The following is a 21,692-nucleotide window of genomic DNA, read 5'->3' on the forward strand; positions in this document are numbered from 1 at the left end:
GAATAGTCAAGAGCCACTTCCCGCTCTCCTGTCAGCTGAGCAGTGAGCGGGGAGCAGCAAAGGACAGACCCACATAGTTTCCCCAGCGCCGATTCCTGCAGCAGCTGAGGAGATCTGTGTCCAGTGGAGGAGGGGGCAGGAGCAGAGTGCAGCAGGAGGGATAATAATAATAATAATAATAAATTTTATTTTTATAGCGCCGACATATTCCGCAGCACTTTACATTTCAGAGGGGATTTGTACAGACAATAGACATTACAGCATAACAATAATCACATACAGTAGATTATAACAAATACCAAGAGGAGTGAGGCCCCTGCTCGCAAGCTTACAGTCTATGAGGAAAGAGGTAGACACGAAAGGTGGGTGGTAACAGTTGCCCTGATTGTATGGACCAGCCATAATGTTAAGTGTGTAACAGTACAGACACAGAGGGCTAATGGATGCATAAAGCATGTGGGAACATGATGCTGGGAACCTGGTTATGGTAAAATTTTTGGCTCTGCCACACAGGGATAGGTTAGGTTAATGTGTTGAGGCGATAGGCCAGTCTGAGGGATAGCCACATACCTGACAGGCAGCATAGCCAGGGCTGTGCTGATGCAAGGGGAATGCTCCTGTGGAGGACCTGTGGTGAGGTCATGAAGAGGGCGGGCTGGAGCATCACATGACCGCACAAAGCCCTGCCTCTTCACGATGTCATCACAGGTCCTGCAGACAACGCACTACAAACTGTGCAGCATCCTCTTGCATGACCTGTGGTGAGGACATAAGAGGGCTCTGTGCAGCCATGGGATGCTGCATTACCTCACCACAGCATGGCTAGCTGCAGGACCTGCACTGAGCACAGTGAGCAGCAGCTTGTACAAGAATGAGTTATAAGGTTAGTAATTACAGCATATAAAAAGCACTCTGACATCCTGTGGTGAACTATAACTCCCAGCATGCCATAGGATCTGCAAGACATGCTGGGAGTTATAGTTCTCCCATGGGATCTTAAAGCAGCACTCCAGTGTTATTTTTCAGTGCTGGAGTGGTGCTTTAAATATAAGCCCTGTGCCCCCATTCTTATACTCACCCTTCAGTACAATCTTCTACCTGTAGCTCACAACATAACATACTATATGTGGTGTTAATTATATATATATATATATATATATATATATATATATATATATATATATATATAATAGTATGTTATTAAATATTTTACCACTTTTTTTGGTTCAAACATATTTTTCCCCTATTTTCCACCTCTAAAACCTGGGTGCGTCTTATAGTCCGAAAAATACGGTAATTTGTCTTAAATGAAAAAACACAAAAGAGAATGAAGCAAAAAGCAAAACATTGATCATTTCACACAAAACTCCAAAAATGGGCCAGACAAAAGTATTGGCACCCTCAGCCTAATACTTGGTTGCACAACCTTTAGCCAAAATAACCGCGACCAACCACTTCCGGTAACCATCAATGAGTTTCTTACAATGCTCTGCTGGAATTTTAGACCATTTTTCTCTGGCAAACTGCTCCAGGTCCCTGATATTTGAAGGGTGCCTTCTCCAAACTGCCATTTTTAGATTTCTCCACACGTGTTCTATGGGATTCAGGTCTGGACTCATTGCTGGCCACCTTAGAAGTCTCCAGTGCTTTCTCTCAAACCATTTTCTAGTGCCTTTTGAAGTGTGTTTTGGGTCATTGTCCTGCTGGAAGACCCATGACCTCGGAGGGAGACCCAGATTTCTCACACTGGGCCCTACATTATGCTGCAAAATTTGTTGGTAGTCTTCAGACTTCATAATGCCATGCACACGGTCAAGCAGTCCAGTGCCAGAGGCAGAGGCAGCAAAGCAACCCCAAAACATCAGGGAACCTTCACCATGTTTGACTGTAGGGACCGTGTTCTTTTCTTTGAATGCCTCTTTTTTTCTCCTGTAAACTCTATGTTCATGCCTTTGCCCAAAAAGCTCTACTTTTGTCTCATCTGACCAGAGAACATTCTTCCAAAACGTTTTAGTCTTTTTCAGGTAAGTTTTGGCAAACTCCAGCCTGGCTTTTTTATGTCTCGGGGTAAGAAGTGGGGTCTTCCTGGGTCTCCTACCATACAGTCCCTTTTCATTCAGACGCCGACGGATAGTACGGGTTGACACTGTTGTTCCCTCGGACTGCAGGGCAGCTTGAACTTGTTTTGATGTTAGTCGAGGTTCTTTATCCAACATCCGCACAATCTTGCGTTGAAATCTCTTGTCAATTTTTCTTTTCCGTCCACATCTAGGGAGGTTAGCCACAGTGCCATGGGCTTTAAACTTCTTGATGACACTGCGCACGCTGGACACAGTAACATTCAGGTCTTTGGAGATGGACTTGTAGCCTTGAGATTGCTCTTGCTTCCTCACAATTTGGTTTCTCAAGTCCTCAGACAGTTCTTTGGTCTTCTTTCTTTTCTCCATGCTCAATGTGGTACACACAAGGACACAGGACAGAGGTTGAGTCAACTTTAATCCATGTCAACTGGCTGCAAGTGTGATTTAGTTATTGCCAACACCTGTTTGGTGCCACAGGTAAATTAATACATCCGGATCAGTCTGGATTTATGCCTAACAGGTCTACGGCTGTGAATCTGAGAAGGCTTTTCATGAATTTGCAGTTACATGCAGACAACTGTGGCCAGAGGGTTATCGCATCGTTAGACGCCCATAAAGCATTTGACAGTGTAGAGTGGGGTTATTTATGGCAGGTTTTGCATCGTTTGGGGTTTGGCCCGCAATTTATATCGTGGGTTCAATTATTGTACACACAACCGTTGGCTAGAATTAGGGCGAATGGGGTGCTTTCTCATACTATTGACTTACATAGAGGAACGAGGCAGGGGTGCCATCTCTCACCTCTTTTGCACTTTTGTTTGCTCTGGCTGTGGAACCGCTGGCTGCAAAAATATGACAGTCTACAGAGGTGTCGGGTTTCATATACGGAGTGACTGAGGAAAAAAATAGCGCTCTATGCGGATGATATCTTGTTATTCCTCAGTGATTCACAGACATGTTTGAGAAGTGCTATACGGCTCATTGAGGGGTTTGGTTCTCTGTTGGGGCTGGTGATTAATTGGAGTAAATCAAATTTGTTTTATAAGACAGTTGATGAAATGGATAGTAATGTGGAAGTGAGCAGAATCAAAGTAGTGAAACAATTCAAATATCTTGGGATATGGATATCGCTGCCGATTACGGACTATTTACATAAAAATTTGACTCCCATATGGGGGACCCTTAGGCCAAAGGTGGGAGCATGGAATAAATTGCACCTGTCGGTAGTGGGCCGAGTCAACCTTATTAAAATGATTCTGATGCCCAAAGTGCTGTATATCTTACACAATGTGCCTATATGGATTCCTCAGGGGAAATTTAAACAAATAAATTCTTTATTCAGAGAACTGGTTTGGGGGAAACATGGATTTTTGTGAGTACTCACCGTAAAATCCTTTTCTCCAAGACGCTCATTGGGGGACACAGATACTGTGGGTGTATGCTTCTGCCGCTAGGAGGCTGACACTAAGTGAAAAAAAAGAGGTTAGCTCCTCGTCCGCAGTATACACCCTCACCCCTATTGCGGGCGGAAATCAGTTTGGTGCCAAAGCAGGAGGAGGACAACAAATCAGCCTTAATACAGGTACAACATGTCCAAAGGAAAACACCACCCTTATATCAAATAAGTAAACACATATTCATTTAAACAAGAGCCAACTGGCTAATAGGGTGGGTGCTGTGTCCCCCAATGAGCGTCTCGGAGAAAAGGATTTTACGGTGAGTACTCACAAAAATCCATGTTTCTCCTTCGTCTCATTGGGGGACACGGATACTGTGGGACGTCCTAAAGCAGTCCCTGGGTGGGAGATTGACTCACCGATCCAAGCTACATGCACCTCCTGTTTGAAGGTGCGCCACTGTTGCTTGGAGAATCCTTCTACCCAGGCTTGCATCCGCCGAGGCCTGAGCATAGATATTATGTTTGGCAAATATGTGCAGGCTGGACCAGTTTGCTGCCTTGCAAACCTGTTCCGTCGAAGCCTGATGCCGAAGCACCCAAGAGGCGCCCACCGCCCGGGTAGAGTGCGCTCTGATCCCTGCTGGAATCGGCGTGCCTCTAATGCAGTAGGACTCCTGAATAGTCAAACGAATCCATCTGGCTATGGTCGACTTTGAGGCAGCGAATACCTTCCTGCCTTCTTCAGGAAGCACGAACAGCGTGTCCATCTGAGGAAAGGGTGCCATCCGCGACACGTACCTCCGGAGGGCTCTTACCAGGTCTAACGTGTGAAGAGCCTTCTTCCACACGGTGCACCGGTGCTGGACAAAATGAAGGCAAAACAACATCTTCATTGATGTGAAAAAGAGGACACGACCTTCGGCAGAAAAGGAGGGGCTGGTCTGAGGACCACCTTATACCTGTGGAAAGTGAGGAACGGAGCTCGGCAGGATAGAGCCGCCAGCTCTGAAACCCGCCTGATGGAAGTGATGGCCACTAAGGGAACAACTTTCCAGGAAAGGTACCTCAAAGTGATATCCTGAAGCGGTTCCAATGGAGCTTCCTGCAGAACACTTAGGACCATGTTAAGAACCCAGGCATCCATCGGCGCCATATAGGGAGGTATCAAGTGGGACACTCCCCGGATGAAAAGTTTTCACCTGCAAATTAGTAGCAACCCTGCATTGGAACAGGACGGATAAGGCTGACATTTGTCTCCTGCGGAAACCTGGGGCAAAGCCCGAGTCTAATGCTCTACCGACTGAGCTATCCGGGCTCTCTGAGCCAGACTGGAGAAAAACCAAGATGCTGGAGATCGAGAATCTTAGCGGAGAAACACCGCGGCCTCGACATCAAGCAAAGAACACCTTCCAGGTGTGATGGTAAATTCATGCTGAAGCAGGCCTCCGGGCACTAATCGTTGTAGCGACCACCTTGCTCCCGAACCCTGCCTGGGTTAGAATCCAAGAGTCAACGGCCCTGCTTTCAGACACAGGGTCCCTGAGTTCGGGTGGCAGATTAGCCCTTGAGACGGTAGATCTGGGCGCTCTAGCAGGCGCCCAGGAACATCGGCGAGCAGCTGCCTTAGATCTGCGTACCACGCTCAACGGGGGCCAGTCTGGGGCCAGCAGAAACGCCAGCCCCCCTTCCGTCTTGATCCCTTTGCTGACTCTCAGGAGTAGTGGCAGTGGGGGAAATAGATATGGGAGGCGAAACTGGTTCCATGGCAGAACCAACGCGTCCACCGCGAATGCCTGCGGGTCCCTGGCCCGAGCGGCATATGTGGGCACCTTGGCATTCACTCTGGAAGCCATCAGGTCCACATCCGGAGCTCCCCACAGTTGACAAATCTGTTGAAGAACTTTGGGATGTAGAGACCACTCTCCGGATGCAAGACCCTGCCGGCTGAGGAAGTCTGCCGCCCAATTTTCCACGCCCGGGATGTGGACAGCCGAAATCACCGAGTGGTTTGCTTCAGCCCACTGAAGAACGTGCTCCACCTCGCGCATGGTTGTTCTGCTGCGGGTGCCCCCTTGACAAATTATGTAAACCACCGCCGTGGCAATGTCTGATGGAATCCGGATGGGGCGGCCTGCTAGAAAGTGATGAAACTTCTGCAGAGCCAGCCGAATTGTTTGTATCCCCAATACGTTGACCTGAAGGCGTGCCTCCTGTGGCGACCACCGTTTCTGGGTTGTGTGGTGGCAAAACACCGCTCCCCAACAGAGGAGACTGACGTCGATTGTCATTATCAGCCCATGACATGGGGGGAAAGGTTTCCCCTAGGCCAGAGAGGAACTGGTTATCCACCATCCGAGCGACTGCCGGACTTGAGAGGACAGTTTGCACCGCCGATCGAGCGTGAAAGGATTCTTGTCCCAGGCTGACACGAGGCGTGCTGCAGGGGGTGAAGGATGGAACTGGACGAAAGGTATCGCTTCGATTGCTGCCACCATTTTCCCTAGGATCCTTATCGCGGATCGGATGGTGTGAGGGACTGGTTGGCGTAGTGTCCGGACTCCCTGCCAGAGACTAGCGCCCTTTCCTGAGGGAGAATTATCAACCTTCAGCAAGTCTCGAAGATCATTCCTAGGAAGGAGATCCTCTGAGCTGGCACAAGGGATGATTTCTTTGCATTGACCAACCATCTAAGCGGCAAGAGTATCTAGCGTGATGTTGACACCTTCCTCACATGCCCGTATTGACGGGCCCTTGACCAAGAGGTCGTCCAGATAAGGCAAGACGACTATGCCTCAAGAATGCAGTGTGGCCCTGACAATTGCCATAACTTTTGTGAACACTCTGGGAGTCGTGGCTAGCCCGAAGGGTAGCGCTACGAACTGAAAATGCTGAACGCTGATGGCGAAGCGTAACCGCCTCTGATGAGGAGGAAAAAATGGGAATATGCAAAAATGCGTCCTGGCTGACAATTGAGGCCAAGTATTCTCACTGCTCCATGACCGCTATGACTGAATGGAGACTCCATCCGGAAATGTCTGATCCTGATGAATTTGATCAGAAGCTTTAGGTCCAAAAACAGGCCTGACAGACCCGTCCTTTTTGGGAACCGCAAAAGGTTCCAAAAGGTTGGAATAAAACCCCTGAGCTCTTCCGTGTTCCGGCACTGGAACAATGACTCCGTTGTGCAGGAGCGACTTGATGGCTCCCAATAGAGCCCTTACCTGGGTATCCACTCTGGGAAGCCGGGAAAGAAAAAAACATCTTGGAGGGTATCTGACAAATTCTATTTTGTAACCTGGGGACACCAATTCTTTTACCCATGCGTCGTGAGCGATGCTGGCCCAGACGTGGTGAAAACAGAGTAGGCGGCCGCCCACTTTGCTGGTGTCGTCTGGTAAAGACCTCGAGTCATTTGGCCGATGATCCTTAGGATCTGGGTCTCCTCGATCTGGCCTGTTGAGCACGCATTCTCCCCAATGGATTGGATCTATATGACCTGCCGCTCCCTATCCTGATTGGGGCGGCCTGAGGTGGCGGAATTGGGCCCCGTAGTCCACCCGGAGTCTTTTAACGCATGACCTCGGACCGGTCTCCTATTCGGGTCCCGGACCAGACTCAGGCTGCTTAGCGGCCGCCACCTGACCAATGCCGTCACGCCCAGCCTAGAATGGCCGGTGGCACTGCAAAAGGCCTGAAAACGTGCCTGAACCGGGTGACGAATAAACAATTTAACCTTCTGTTGAGGGAGAAACCCGCTCTTTCCTCCTGTGGAGTCGGAGATAAGCTGATCCAAAAATAGGCGGCCGCACTGATAAGGCAGGGAAGTCAAGGACTTCTTGGAAGTAGAATCGGCCCGCCATGTTCTCAACCATAGGGCTCTTCAGATAGAGATTTCATTAGCGGCAGCAAGTGCTGAACAATTGGCCACAATCAAAGACGCATTCAATACATAATATCCGGCTATCGTCATCTGACATGTGACCTCCGAGATCTCTGCAGGTAGATCCTGCTCCTGTGCGACCTTGTTTATTGTTTCTGACTATGATATCATAGCCTTGGCTATCCAAGTTGCTGCGAACGAGGGAGCGAGTGCAGACCCTGACGCCTCATATACTGAACGAGCTAGACTCTCAATAAGGCAGTCCGTGGGATCTTTAATCGAGGAAACCCTAGGGACAGATAACAGGGTCTTAGTGGCCAGGCGTGAAACCGGAGGATCCACTATCAGGGATTCCATCCATTGTTTATGGAGGTCCGGAGCAAACTGATAACGCGTTTCGAGTGCCCTTTAACCCGAGAAAAATGCCGTTTTGGACGTTCTATGTGCCGCTGCACTAAGTCCTCAAACTCAGGGTGAGAGGAAAAAATTCTGTGCGGCCGCTTCACTCGTTTACATGCCACTTTATGCCCCGTAGCCGCTGCGGTATCATCCTCAATCCCCAGGGTCTGATTGATGGCTTCTATGAAGCTGTCCACTGTTTCACATGACTCTGGAGTGTCCAGGTCAATGGGCTCGTCTGAGTCGCAATCTGAGGTCTGCTCGCTATCAACCACTGGTGACGGGGAGCGAGAAGCAGATCTTTCGGATGCCGAAAGCACCGGATGGACTGGGCGACACCGTGTGGATTCGTTTCCCCCGGGTCTGCCTGGAGTGAGGGCGGCCCCTGCAGGCCGGAGGCTCCTGTGAGGTGGAGGTTCCCTCTAAAGGCGGCGAGACACTGTCCCTGCCCCTATCTGGGGCTTGAAGGGATTCTATTGCTCTCGCAAGCGACGCCATGTACTGTGACAGTGATCGGGCCCAATCCGGGGGATTTGACACATTGGTCGCGGTCGCAGGGGAGGGCTCCTGGGCGCGTTTGGATTCGCAAGCTTCGCATAAATGCTTGCTCTGCGCCCGCGGAAACGCAGCCCCACAAGAGATGCATGCCGCGTTAAAGAACGTGTGCGCCTTTGCTTTTTTCGGACATGCTGTATCTGTCCGCTGCTGGGGATATGGGGAAGAGGTAGCCCCTCGTTTTTCCCTGTAGCGTGGCCTCTCGGGCAGCACTTACCCCAGTCCTGCGCCCCCCCGACCTGGATGCTTCCTTTAAATCGCACGCCGACATCTGTGGCGCACACCAGCCTGTAAAATCGCTCTAGGGGCGGTACTCCCACTTTGCGGCCAAGCCCGTGCTCCGAAGCCGGGGCCTCGATTTTTACCGCCGCCGAGTGCGGGGCGGGCTGCCGGAAATGACACGCGGCCCCGAGGGCGGAACTTCCGGCCTCAGCCTCAATTTTTCCCCTACCCGACCGGGCTGGGGGGGGGGGCGCGGTACCAAAAGTGTCGCTATTGACCGGCGCAGCGTTCCTGTCCTGACGGATCCAGCCCTTCTCTTGCATGGCTAGTGGACGCCGCAAGGCGTGCTGCGGCTGTGGGCTCCAGCCCAAAATCTTTGCAGGAGCCCTCCTCGACCCTCTCCTCACAGATGATCATCTTCAGCCTGAGCGCAGGTATGTGAGGGGGTCTTTGATAAAAAATAGGACGGTGCAGGCACCCTAGCTCCATCTAACCCCTTCAGGGGGTGAGGAGAGGGACCGTCCGCCACCTTGCAGCACGCCGTCTAGCGTTGGTGGAGCAGTGGAGGCCGCACAGACTAGTCTTGTGCCTCTGTGCAAGCCCATGGTTTCAATACCTAGGGGTGGACAGGGCTAAGTCTGGCATAATGTCCCACGTCGCGGGAAAGGATAAGTGGAGGGATACTCGCACGTGCTTGCCCGTTGATGGTTTGGGGAAATCGGATCCTTTCAATAGGATGCGTTGCCCCTGTCTCATCTTCATAAAATAACAAACAAAAATAGAAGTCTGGGGAAAAGTCCCAGATATGTCCCTCGGTGCGGGAAAGTATACGCGGAGACGATACTCAACGCGTGCTCGCCCGTTGATGGTTTGGGGAGATCGGACCCTTTCAATAGGATCCGTCGCCCCGGTCTCATCTTCATAATAAACTAGAAAAAAATAGTCTGGAGAGATCCAGACTGTGTGTGCCTCCATAGGACACTAAGCAAAAAACTGATTTCCGCCCGCAATAGGGGCGAGGGTGTATACTGCGGAGGAGGAGCTAACCTCTTTTTTTCACTTAGTGTCAGCCTCCTAGCGGCAGAAGCATACACCCACAGTATCTGTGTCCCCCAATGAGACGAAGGAGAAAAAATGTCCCCAAATTAAATTAGAGACCCTTCAGCGTCCCAAGGATGATGGGGGACTGGCTTTGCCTAATTCAGGAGTATATTTCCTAGCCCCTCAATGTCAACATTTAAGGGGCTGGGCGCATGAGGCGACCTCCAGCACGGTACAACTTATATTGGAAGAACTGACGAATAGACGCCCTGTGGTTCAATGATAGGAGGATGGTTTTCTGGGGGCACTTGGGAAAAGATACCCTACACTGTCTCTGATACATAAAGTATGGGGGAAGGTTAAATACATTCGTGGGGTTACCTGCTTGACTCGGTTCTCGCCGATATGAAATAATATTAATCTTCCAGAGTTCAGGGCCTTGGGGGGTTTGACGGAATGGCAGACTAAAGGGATTCAGTATACTTACCAGGTGATGGATCTGCAGGGGTTGAAAGCTTTTCCTCAGTTGCAGTTAGAGTTTGGGCTTCGAGCCTCGGGGGGTTTCCAGTATGCACAGATGAAGCATGCATTTAGGGCTCAGAATAAGACTGGACATCTAACTATTAAGGGGGATATTGTGCTGGATTATATATGTGAGAATGAGTCCACTAGTGGGGTAATATCCACATTATATGGGGATTCGCTACACACCTTTTTACTTAAATTTCCAATAAAAGCCAGGGCTAGGATTCTGCCCTGGAGGGGATACCGAGACTGTCGCTGAGTGAGCCGAGTAGGCTGTCTCAGCTTTATATAATGCATAGAGTTTAGGTCCCCGGACGTACTATTTAAGGCGGGCCTAAGATCTAATTCGTAATGTCCCCGCTGCATATACCATATGATGTGGACTTGCCCAAGACTGGGTTAGTGGTCCTGAATCGCATAGAAGGGGCATATGGATGTGTGATCCCTAGGGAGACGGTGGTTTGTCTGTTGGGATATGTGGAGGAGATAGCGATAGACAATGCATTGAAAGAGGCAATTGCCAGACTACTTTATATGGCCCGGAAAATGATTGCTAGAAGTTGGATAAGGGAGGAGCCGCCGTCTAGGGGAGAATACCTTCAATACGTGAAACATATCATTACATTGGAGAAGGGGATTTATAAGAAAAGGGGGAAATTTGCCCTATACGAAAAATTATGGACACCATGGTTGGAGTATGGATAAAAGACAGGGTGATTAAGGGTATGTGCACACGGTGCAGATTCTGGTGCAGTTCTGCAGCAGATTTGGCCCTGCAGAACTGCAGCAGAACTGGAAGTGATGTACAGTACCATTTAAGGCTATGCAAGACAAAAACCGCTGTGCACATGCTGCAGATTTTTCCACGCAGATTTGGTGCAGATTTAAAACTGCAGCATATCACTTCTTTTGTGCAGTTCTGCAGCAGTTTTTTATCTGCTCCATTATAGAAATCTTCAGGAGAAATCCGCACAAAAACTGCACTAAATCTGCACTAAAACTGCAGGTAAAACGCAGGTCATTTTACCTGCGGATTTAGCAAAATCTGTGCGGAAAATTCCACAACAGAATCTGCACCGTGTGCACATAGCCTTAGGGGAAAGGTCATGGGTTATTGTCTGCAAGAGTAACAAATTACACTACTGTATAAAGGTACTGTCACACTTAGCGATGTACCAGCGATCCCGACCAGCGATATGACGCGGTCAGGATCGCTGGTGCATCGCTAAGTGGTCGCTAGTGAGCTGCCACACAGGCAGATCTCACCAGCGACATCGCAGGGGACGGGGGTCGTTACTTACCTGTCACACTAGGCGATCCTGACGTCCTCCCGCCCGGCTCCACGCTCGTCTCTCCACAGGGAGCGCCGCAGGAAGCTGACGATGAGAAACAGTCCAGCCTGTTCTCGCGCGATCAGCGATAACCAGCGGGGGAGCGGGTCGTAGGTAAGTATCAGACACAGCGATATCGCTAGCAATATCGCTATAACGTCACAAGTTATAGCGATATTGCTAGCGATATCGCTTAGTGTGACAGGCCCTTAAGAGGGAATACTGAAATTAATCCTCATGTTGTAAGGTTGAGAAATGCTTGAATGTTAATATGAGCTGTCTAAAGGGGGGGATGGGGGTGGGGGTGGGTGATGTTCTGGACTAAAAGGGGTTGGCTTTTTGGAAACCGATTGTATTTTGTCAGACCATTTTATGCTTTATTTATCTTTAATAAAAATCTATTTGAATTAAAAAAAAGCCATAGACCGTGCAAGGAGAAAGATCAACGTGTGGATGGCAAAATTTGTGATGGGAAGATGTGGTATTGTGGTTCACCACCACCAGCTGGAAGGAGATAACGCGGCATTATTAAAACTGGATGGAGTTCACCTCACGGATATTGGTCTTGACATATTTTTGTTTGTGTTACAGGGCAGAGTCGAACAGGGCCTAATGTTGATGGCTGGGTGGGGGTCGGAGTCCTGTGTAGGTCATACACATGATCTTCCGTGGCAGAAGATGTGGAGATGGGCAAAGGTTCGTAACCGCTCATTGGCCTGCGTAGTACATATAGCTGAAGCTAGAAGGAAATACTGTTCAGTGCCTAATTCCCCCCTTCCAAGACTCCCCAGGTGATGCACTAATTGGGTCGCCCAACTGACCAATGGGATTAAAAGGGACGGGGCGTCTAGTCCCACCTACATGGGTTAAATTCAGGTGCTATGGGTCAGTGCCTTTCTCTTTCTCCCTGGCTGACCCCTGGAAGCTGTTGTCCCAGACTCCCTCCCTTATATAGTCAACGCTGTTTTATATTGGCATAATAAATATATAATAATTAAAAGAAAAAAAAAACTTGTTGACGATTTTTAAGTCACAGCGGAAGATGTGGAGAAGGGCAAAGGTTCGTAACCGCTCATTGGCCTGTCGGTCGCAGACAGGGCCTTCGGCGATAAGCCCGTTATGACATGTAATTGCCTCTCTCTGCTTATGTAATTAATAAACTGTGACCGACCTGTTTCAACTCATCTAGGCCTGTCCGTGTTTTCATTACGGGTATGGTGGGAGGAAGACACTGTTTGAGACACGAGGGTCTCAGCAGTCGGAACATACAGCTGATGGGACTAGCCAAAAAGCTCCAGCTTTGTTTCATCTGTCCAAAGAACATTCTCCTAGAAGCTTTGTGCCTTGTCAATATGCATTTTTGCAAATTCCACAGATATACTTTGACAGTTTAGTTTTCCGCTGATCACTTTGGAAGTTCTTCTGGGCTCTTTGGTTACCTTTTTTTTAGCAGTCTTTTTCATTTGTAATCAATTTCCTCTTGCAGTCACACCAACGAGAGTTGACCTTACATTTCTGAATATGTGCAACTGAAGTAATAGGAACATCAAGCTGTTTGGAGACCGTTGTTTTACCTTTACCTTGCTTATCTATCATTTTCTTTCTAATCTCCTGAGACAACTTTCTCCTTTAAGGGCCTGTCACACTAAAGCGGGAGTCACACATAGCAAACTCGCTAGCGATATCGCTGCTGAGTCACAACTTTTGTGACGTAACAGCGATCTCACCAGTGAGATCGCTGTGTGTGACAGCGATCAGCGAGCGGCCCCCCTGCCGGTATCGCTGATCGCTGTAAGAAACCTCTGGACATTTTTTTGGTTGCTGGGCTCCCGCTGGCCAGCACGCTTCGCTGCGTGTGACAGGCGGGAGACCAGCGATCAGCTGTAAAAAATAGAATTAAAATAAAAAATATTGTTATTCTCACCTTCCGACGTCCCGCGCAGCATTTCCGCTTCTCTCCACGCTCCGGTCCCAGTGATCCTTTGCAACAATTACTGCGAGACTTCGCGATCCCGCGAGAACGGACGTCATCGCGGTCATTCTCGCAAAGGATTACTGGGACCGGAGCGTGGAGAGAAGCGGGAATGCTGCGCGGGACGTCGGAAGGTGAGAATAACAATATTTTTTATTTTAATTCTATTTTTTACAGGGATGGCAAGCGATGCCGGGCACTCGGCATCGCTGTGCTGATCGCTGATGAAGCTGTCTGTGTGACAGCTCACCAGCGATCACATAGCGACTTACCAGCGATCCTGACACCTTGATATCGGTGTCGGTATCGCTGGTAAGTCGCTATGTGTGACTCCAGCTTAAGCGATATCGCTAGCAATATCGCTATAACTTGTGACGTAATAGCGATATTGCTAGCGATATCGCTGTGTCTGATACTTACCTACAACCCGCTCCCCCGCTGCTGATCGCGCGAGAACGTCCAGGACTGTTTCTCGTCGTCAGCTTCCTGTGGAGCCAGGCGGGGGGACGCAGGATCGCCTAGTGTGACAGGTAAGTAGCGACCCCCGTCCCCAGCGATGTCGCTGGTGAGATCTGCCTGTGTGGCAGCTCACTAGCGACCACTTAGCGATGTACCAGCGATCCTGACCGCGTCAAATCACTGGTACATCGCTAAGTGTGACAGTACCTTTAGCCTTCTATGATCTATGTTCAGTGTGGTACACACCATGATACCAAACAGAACAGAGACAACTTTCCACCCTTTAAACAGGCACTCTGACTGACACCACATTTGTTGACACCTCTGATGCCAATTATAGGACACACATTAGTTTAACCTGTCCCTATGGTTTATTATTGTTGAAATCTTTTTAAGAGGTACAAGCACTATCATTAGATTTTTTTTATATTTTTCTGTTAAAACACAATTGAAAAGCAATGTCTGATTTTCATTAGTTGACATTCAGTAAATTTAAATTGAAAATTTCAAGTTATTTCAGTAACCATTGTGGATTTTTTCTTTTGTTAACAGAACACTACCAACAATTTTGTCCACGTGTGTAATATACTAATCAAAGAACAACTATTTTAGTCAAAAACAAACATGAGAAGCATGTAACAAAAAATTCTTGGTGGTCCTGGCTGAGTACATAGAATGCCTCAAAGGACATTTTTGTTACTTATTTTTAGAAAATTTTATGATATCAAATTATATGGAGCAGTTGTAATTTATAGACAGCTTTACTGCAACAAAAGGATAAGAAATTATTAGTGGTTTTTTGAAACGAGCTCGCTGGCGAGATCGCCGATTTTGTGACACATCAGCGATCTCTCCAGCGAGATCGCTGTGTGTGACATCCAGCAGCAATCGACCCTCCCGCGGGGTATCGCTGATCGTGCTGGATCATCCTGGCCCGTTTTTTCATCGCTGGTCTCCCGCTGGCCAGCGATGAGCGACGCTGCACGCTGGTTACCAACGTAAACATCGGGTTTCTAAGGGCCGCGGGGCCCTTAGAAACCGATGTTTACCCTAGATACAAGCGTGCATTGCAGGCAGGGCGGGAGGTGGAGGCAGAGCGACGCACAGACCGGAGTAGCTCTGCCATCTGCTAATCCAGTCTGTCAGACCGGAGTAGCAGATAGCAGAGCTACGCCGGTCTGTCTGCGCCGCCCTGCCTCCACCTCCCGCCCTGCCTGCAGTGCACGCTGGTATCTAGGGTAAACATCGGGTTTCTTAGGGCCCCGCGGCCCTTAGAAACCCGATGTTTACGTTGATAACCAGCGTGCTCGCTGGTTCTGATCGCTGGAGGGGCTGTCTATGTGACAGCTAACCAGCGATCAGCTAACAATGTCCCAGCGATCCCATCCACGTCGGATCGTTGGTGGGATCGCTGGGACATCATTGTGTGTAACGGTACCCTAAGTGAAAACTTGGATTACAGCATCTACCTCTAGCAAAGTTTTCAGGAATATATATTGTAAATCAGCCATTTTGTGGTATTGAGCGGAAAACCCATTCAGATTGCGTACAAAGAGCCCCAAAGGACAGACACTCAGACCTGTTAACAAGGGACAGTGTTGAATGGTCAATTAATAAATTAAAACTAATCTTATCTTTGCCTTGCACAAGTTTTGGAAAACGTTCCACCATAATATCTAAAACTGAAGCGTTATGCTTTGTGGCAATGATATCAGGAACATGTTTCAGAGCAACTAAAAAGTTTCAAAGAGGTTTCCCACTATTTGGACATCCCTTTCTTAAATACAGTGTTCACCAGCTAACGTCGGTTCTCCCAGATCTCGTATAACATGGTTGTTAACACTCAAGGGCTGCAGCCAATGTCTCGTGATGACTGGTAAGCCTGGTGCCGGCTTCACTTGACTGGCACAGGCGCATTACACATTGCAGTATAGTATTTAAAAAGGAATTGTCCAAGTAGTGAACTCATCCTTTAACACTACACTGGTCCAAAATACTAAAACTGAATTATACAAAATCTTCTTAACCCCTTAATGACAGCGAATACGTCTTTTAACTGACATGAGATATAAGAGATCATCATCCCCATACAAGTAACAATCCATGAGCTGTTGGCTGTACACCTATAGCTGACAACTTTCTGTATCACCAACGATCAGTGTTGGCACCGTTCATACCTGTTTAACCCCATAGTTGCTGCTCTCAAAAGTGACATCAAATAAATGTTAAGATTATGAGGGCTTCCGCTTTAATCTAATTGACACACCAAGATCATGATTGTGTGGTCCTGATGTTTGCCATAGCAGTTCATGGCCAAATAGCAGCCTTAGAGTCTCCCGGATATAGCGGTCAGTTCAGAAGTTAGCGACATTTAGGTGGTAAACAAACATTTTTTCAATCCTGCTATACCACTTTGCATTAATTCCTGAAAATCACCTGAAGGGTTAATAAACTATCTGACAGCAGTTTTCAATATGTCAGGGGGGGTGCCGTTTTTACAATGGCATCAAGTTTGGGGTTTTCCAATATATAGGACCCCCAAAGTCACTTCAAACCTGGATAGGTCCCTCAAAAATTTTTTTTGCAAATTTCCTTGAAAAAATGAAAAAAAAATCACTGCAACATTTTTAAACCTCCTAAAAGGCTAACAAAATTAATTATTTTAAAAATGGTGCTGATGTAAGGCAGACATGTCAGAAATGTTATTTATTAAAGTTTTTGTGTGGTATGACTATCTGGATTAAAGGGATAATCATTCAAAGTTTGAAAATTGCAATTTTTTTACATTTTCATCAAGTTTGATAAATTTTTTTATAAATAAACAAAAAACATATCAACCTAAATTTACCATTATCATAAATTATAATGTGTCACGAAAAAATAATATCAAAATCACTGGGATTTGTTGAAGCGTTCCAGAGTTATCACCACATAAAGTGACATTGGTCAGAATTTAAAAAATTGGCCCCGTCACTAAGGGATTAAAGGGGTTTTCTACTATTCATATCACCATGACCTCCCCCACAACCCATATAAAATAAGATCTATACTCACACTCCCCTCTGGTGCAGGAGCAGTTCTAGCGGTATCGGCAGTGGCTCTCCCAGGGGTCACATGATACTTATGTTAAGCAAACTCAGCAGTCAATCAGCAGCTGATTCACTCTACCCTCATTCAGTCAAATCAGACATCTGGAAAAAGTGAGAGAGCAGCCGAGGCTCTCACGCCTACCAGAAGTCAGGTAGGTCTGAAGGAGGAAAGAGTGAAGCAGCCGCAGTTTAGCTGGCAGGGCTCACATAACTTAATGTCACGGGAGCCCAGGAGAACAGGTGTCAACACTGCTGGAATGGCTCCTGTACAGTTATTTTATAAGGGGGAACATTGCCATTGAGAAGGGATTGTCTGAGTAGTGTACAACACCTTTAAATATGACAAGGGGAGAATTTTTTAGTCAAAAGATATAGTGAGACATCTACTATACACTTGGTAACACAATCTGTGTGAATTTTGGCCTAAGTGGAGACCTCAGGGACTACGGTGTATGATCGTCGCCATTTGCGGGAACAGGAACTAGGACACCATGCTTCTTTAGCCTCTCACTAGCAATTCTAATACTTCTGAAATGTCTAATGTCAAAATCACTAGAATAAAATACATATATAATATATTGTATTAAAGTAAATGAGAGTTTTAAGTAGCAATTTTTGCAAGCACTAGACCTTACCTTTGATAAAGATGATCCTGGTCGAGATGCCCTGGATGATGTAGGGGCACTGCTGTCCGACTTAGCCTTCTCACCACTCTGTGGTCTGTTGGTGACCGGTACTTTTGGCGCAGAGCCTGCACTCCTGCTTGCTTTCCTCATCCTGGGCGGCCTGTTTGTGATGCATTTACAGCTGAATCTGCCAAATAAGAATAGGACATCAATATGTTAGATAGAATTTCTTTTTGCACAGGTCTGTGGTTATGGCAAATGATACACTAAATACACAGCAAAATGGTTTCACCATCATTTTACAGTTTTAAATAACCACTTTGGAGAGGAGAGGTGGTATAAACGCGAAATTACAAATATTGGTCTAGTCCTGTTGGGCAGGCAGACGTACAGTGGCTAATAGAGCACAATGGGGCTGTACGTAGTCCATGAGCCATACATTTAGATTGTGAGCCCCATCGGGAACAGTGATGATAATGTGCGCAAACTGTAAAGCGCTGCAGAATATGTTGGCGCTATATAAAAATAAAGATTATTATGATGATGCCTTATGCAGCAAGGCATTCTGAAATATTCTCCCCTAAACACGTTTCTAGAGGAAAACACCCCTGTAATACAACATTCAATTTACTATACCATGTTTGTCATTTCAGATTCATATACAAGCCAACAGAAAAACCATGCATGTCTCTATATGAGATAACAGGGACATTATGGACACTTCTACAGGTGCAGAGAAGTACATCATAGACACTTCTCAACTGTGCAGAATTTTACTACCTGCTGAACATACATTTCACAGGATTAAATAAATAAATATCTATACAGTGTATATCTATCTATATATATATATATATATCATACAGAATATTCTGTATATCCCATCACATCAGCTCGATAAATACATCTGCTTGTGATCAGATACACTGCTATGTAAGCCAAAGGAAGCTGGAGGCAGCGAAGACTTTTGTGCAATTACAAAAACCCACCCACATTATACTGAATATCTTAATGCGTCCTTATATACTTATTACAATTACTACATACCTGTCCATAACTTGCTAGAATGCATAAAGTGTGTCCTTTAAGTTACCTGCTGTTAAGCTGAAGGCTTCTTGTAGAACACATGGCAAAACGGATCTCGACTACGTCACATATCGAAACATTGCAGTGGTCTAGGATATTTATAGCTTTTGATGCCCGCCCGTGCTCCTTTCAAAAATTGCTGTAACCCAATGAGCGGCAGAGCATCAGACATCAGTAAGCGCTCTGGATTCTTTGCCGACATTGCATCCAGAGGGTCAGAGAGGTAACGGATTTAGATTTAAACCCCGCAACTGATGTGGAGACTGCGGCTCGTATCCCGGGGACAAGTCTTCCTTATTTGGAGTCTCTCGCAGCACTGCGGGGATCTGACAGACATTAAACGCTCCTAATATTTGGAATTCCATGGAAATGACAGACAAGAGAAAGTTCATACGTGCCCTGCCCCCATCTAATGGCCAACGTTGAAGAAACAGAATATGTTTAACTACTACTATTCATGATGAAATATATACATAAGATGGTTAGTTACCATATTTTTCACACAACAATGATCTATCTATCTACCTGTTTGAAGTGAAAGGTTAAAATACCAAATTAATTATTTTCTATGAGGTCTTCTTCCAAAGATACTATTCTATGCAAACAGTGAGGTGAACAGACAGCTCTTAAAAAAGTTTCGACCTCTGGTACTCCACTGATCAGTCCACAAAAGGGGACGTGCTGCTCCTGTGGGAGTATTTGGTCCCTATGCTACACCAGGAAGCCAAAACCAGGAGTGGGTGATAAATACAGAAGTGGTGACATCTTTCTATTATACTTTTCTTGCACTTGTCCTACTCCTGGTTTTGGCTTACACACATACTCAATGTGTGAACGTGGCCTAACACAGATTCTTCCATACAGGCAGCTGTCCCTTTCACTGGAACAGGACTGAATTGCAGCACCAAGCAATAGTCTCCTGCGGCATAAGTGTCTGACAGATGGGAGTCCTACCATAGTTCACATTAGGTGTTTTTTTTGTGGGGGGGTTTATGCTAATTTTCAGTTGTGTTTTACAGTACCAGCAAAGCCTATGAGATTTCAGAAATCTCATCATGCACACACATTGTTTTTTTGTCACCTGTGTTTTGTGATTTACATGTTTTTTCACTTTTTTCAGTGTTTTTTCAGCACTTTTCACCCATTGACTTGAATGGGTGGTGAAAAAAACGCTGGAAAAAAACTGCACCAAAAATGCAGGTATAATGTTTTGCTGCGTTTTTTTGTGGCAAAACCTGGTTCTATGGAATGGGACCACTAAACTTTATCAGCATGCACAGTAGACAAATCTAGCATTCCAAGACCACCGCAAAAAAAAAAAAAAAAAAACAGCAACAAAACAAAGGAAAACATGCTTTTTTCCTGCTGAAAAAATGCACAATGTGAACCTACCCTTAAGGCGCACTGAAAAATGCATAGCAAGCGCACGTCAATTTTCAGAACGCCTATAAAAACTAATAAAAAGAGCTGGACCCACGCAGCCACCTTTCCTCTTACAACGAAGTGCTAAAGAGTGATCGGTGAGACCTGCACCTAACCAAGTGTACTAACGGGAGCATAAAAGCACAATAGGGACTTAACCGATACAACAGGTGTGTTAGTAGGGAGTGCTTGCTCACCTGATGGGGTTGTGTAGCCCACAATTGCAAAGCTTTGGTAGACCAGTGTACAAAGTCAGGTCCCAAGGATAAAGGGTTTGTTATTGTATCGGTGGATGAAACAGTATGGAAATTTTTTCCAGAAAGAAGATAAACTTTTCGTTGATTTTTTGTTCATGCCTGACAGGGCCCCAGCACACAATGCATATTTGTCCAGCTGGTAGGAAGGTATGCATCCCAGGGGGTGCAGCTTCTTTTAACGCCACCATTATACCTGCTGCCTTGTGGCCACATTAGCCAGTCCAGCTGTGTTGATACTGTTAGATCCAAATATTCAGATCACAATCACACCGAGCTTCCCAAGCTTTTTTTACTTACTTTTGGCAATTATCAGTTGCTTATTGTGCTTTCTCTGCAGTTTTTGGAGATCTCACAGAAATAAATGAAGACAGCTGCTGCGCATGCACAGATACCCCTCTATTAGTGAGAGCGCATACGAGGGGCAAGTCCTTAAACCAAATAGGTCAAGTCTCCTGACTGTTCCCAACTGCTAATATAGAAATATGGGTGTAGATTTCTTTAGTCTGATAAGGGGCCATATTAATGCTGTAGTATTTGAAAAATTACCCTGCAACAATGTATATGTTACAGAGACAGAACTAGCCCCAGAGACAGTCTCTTTCCTTAGACTAATCTTACCTTGGATAACAGAAATAACACTCCCTGGGTGTGATAGAGCCTGGATAAAATTCTCGCCATTGTAGGACCATTAGGTAGGCTGTCAATCCCGCCCAGCGAGCCCGTGTCATTTGAAGGTCTGAGGGAGGAATATTCTGGGGGAAAGAGATGCATTGCCGAAATAGTCCCGTCTTATTATCATATTTGATTCTTCAGAATTAGAGTTCATTTTCCAAACATTGCAGTGCTAGTAATCCACATCAAACACCTCATCAGTAGTGATGAGCGAATATTCTCATTGCTCGGGTTTTCGAGATTTAGTTTTCGTTGTCTCAGCTGCATGATTTGCGACTTGTAGACAGGCTGAATACATGTGAGGATTCCCTAACAAACAGGCATTCCACACATGTATTCAAGCTGTTTACAAAACGCAAATCATGCAGCTGAGACGACGAAAACTAAATCAATTAGATTTTATTCAGAAAAGCATATTAGGATACATATTTTCCGAAAGCAATCATTTTTCATATTAACAAACCGGTATAAAAACATTTCCCACCCAAACCCTATTAGACCGCTTGTATGGTCCATATAATCTTCATCTGCAGAGAAAAATAAAGGATTTGTTACTGTGTGAGGAGGGCTTCTTCATGTGGACGGGGAGGGCCTGTAGCTATGGAGGGCATGTTTTTAGTACAGTAGGAGGAAACGACCAGTTCTCATTTCAATGCCATAACACCCCCCCCTTGGA

General features: G+C 46.5%; 1 protein-coding gene across 5 annotated transcripts in view; it reads right to left on the reverse strand.

Moving 5' to 3' along the window:
* SPECC1L (sperm antigen with calponin homology and coiled-coil domains 1 like) overlaps positions 1–21,692 on the reverse strand; it is a 100,498-nt gene that overhangs the window by 55,718 nt on the left and 23,088 nt on the right. For 3 of the 5 annotated variants that reach the window (XM_073563768.1, XM_073563767.1, XM_073563766.1), the window contains exons 1-2: positions 20,963–21,096; positions 17,589–17,766 (exon numbers count right to left, since the gene is read on the reverse strand). In XM_073563768.1, the coding sequence (XP_073419869.1) occupies positions 17,589–17,766; positions 20,963–21,072 (288 nt within the window). In that variant the 5' untranslated portion in view covers positions 21,073–21,096. Of the gene's footprint in view, positions 1–17,588; positions 17,767–20,962; positions 21,097–21,692 lie in introns of those variants that run through there. The other 2 variants (XM_073563769.1, XM_073563770.1) reach the window with 1 other exon arrangement.

This window comes from Dendrobates tinctorius, unplaced genomic scaffold (genome assembly GCF_039654945.1).
Source record: "Dendrobates tinctorius isolate UK_male_01 unplaced genomic scaffold, ASM3965494v1 ptg000397l, whole genome shotgun sequence".
Classification (NCBI taxonomy): Eukaryota; Metazoa; Chordata; class Amphibia; order Anura; family Dendrobatidae; genus Dendrobates; species Dendrobates tinctorius.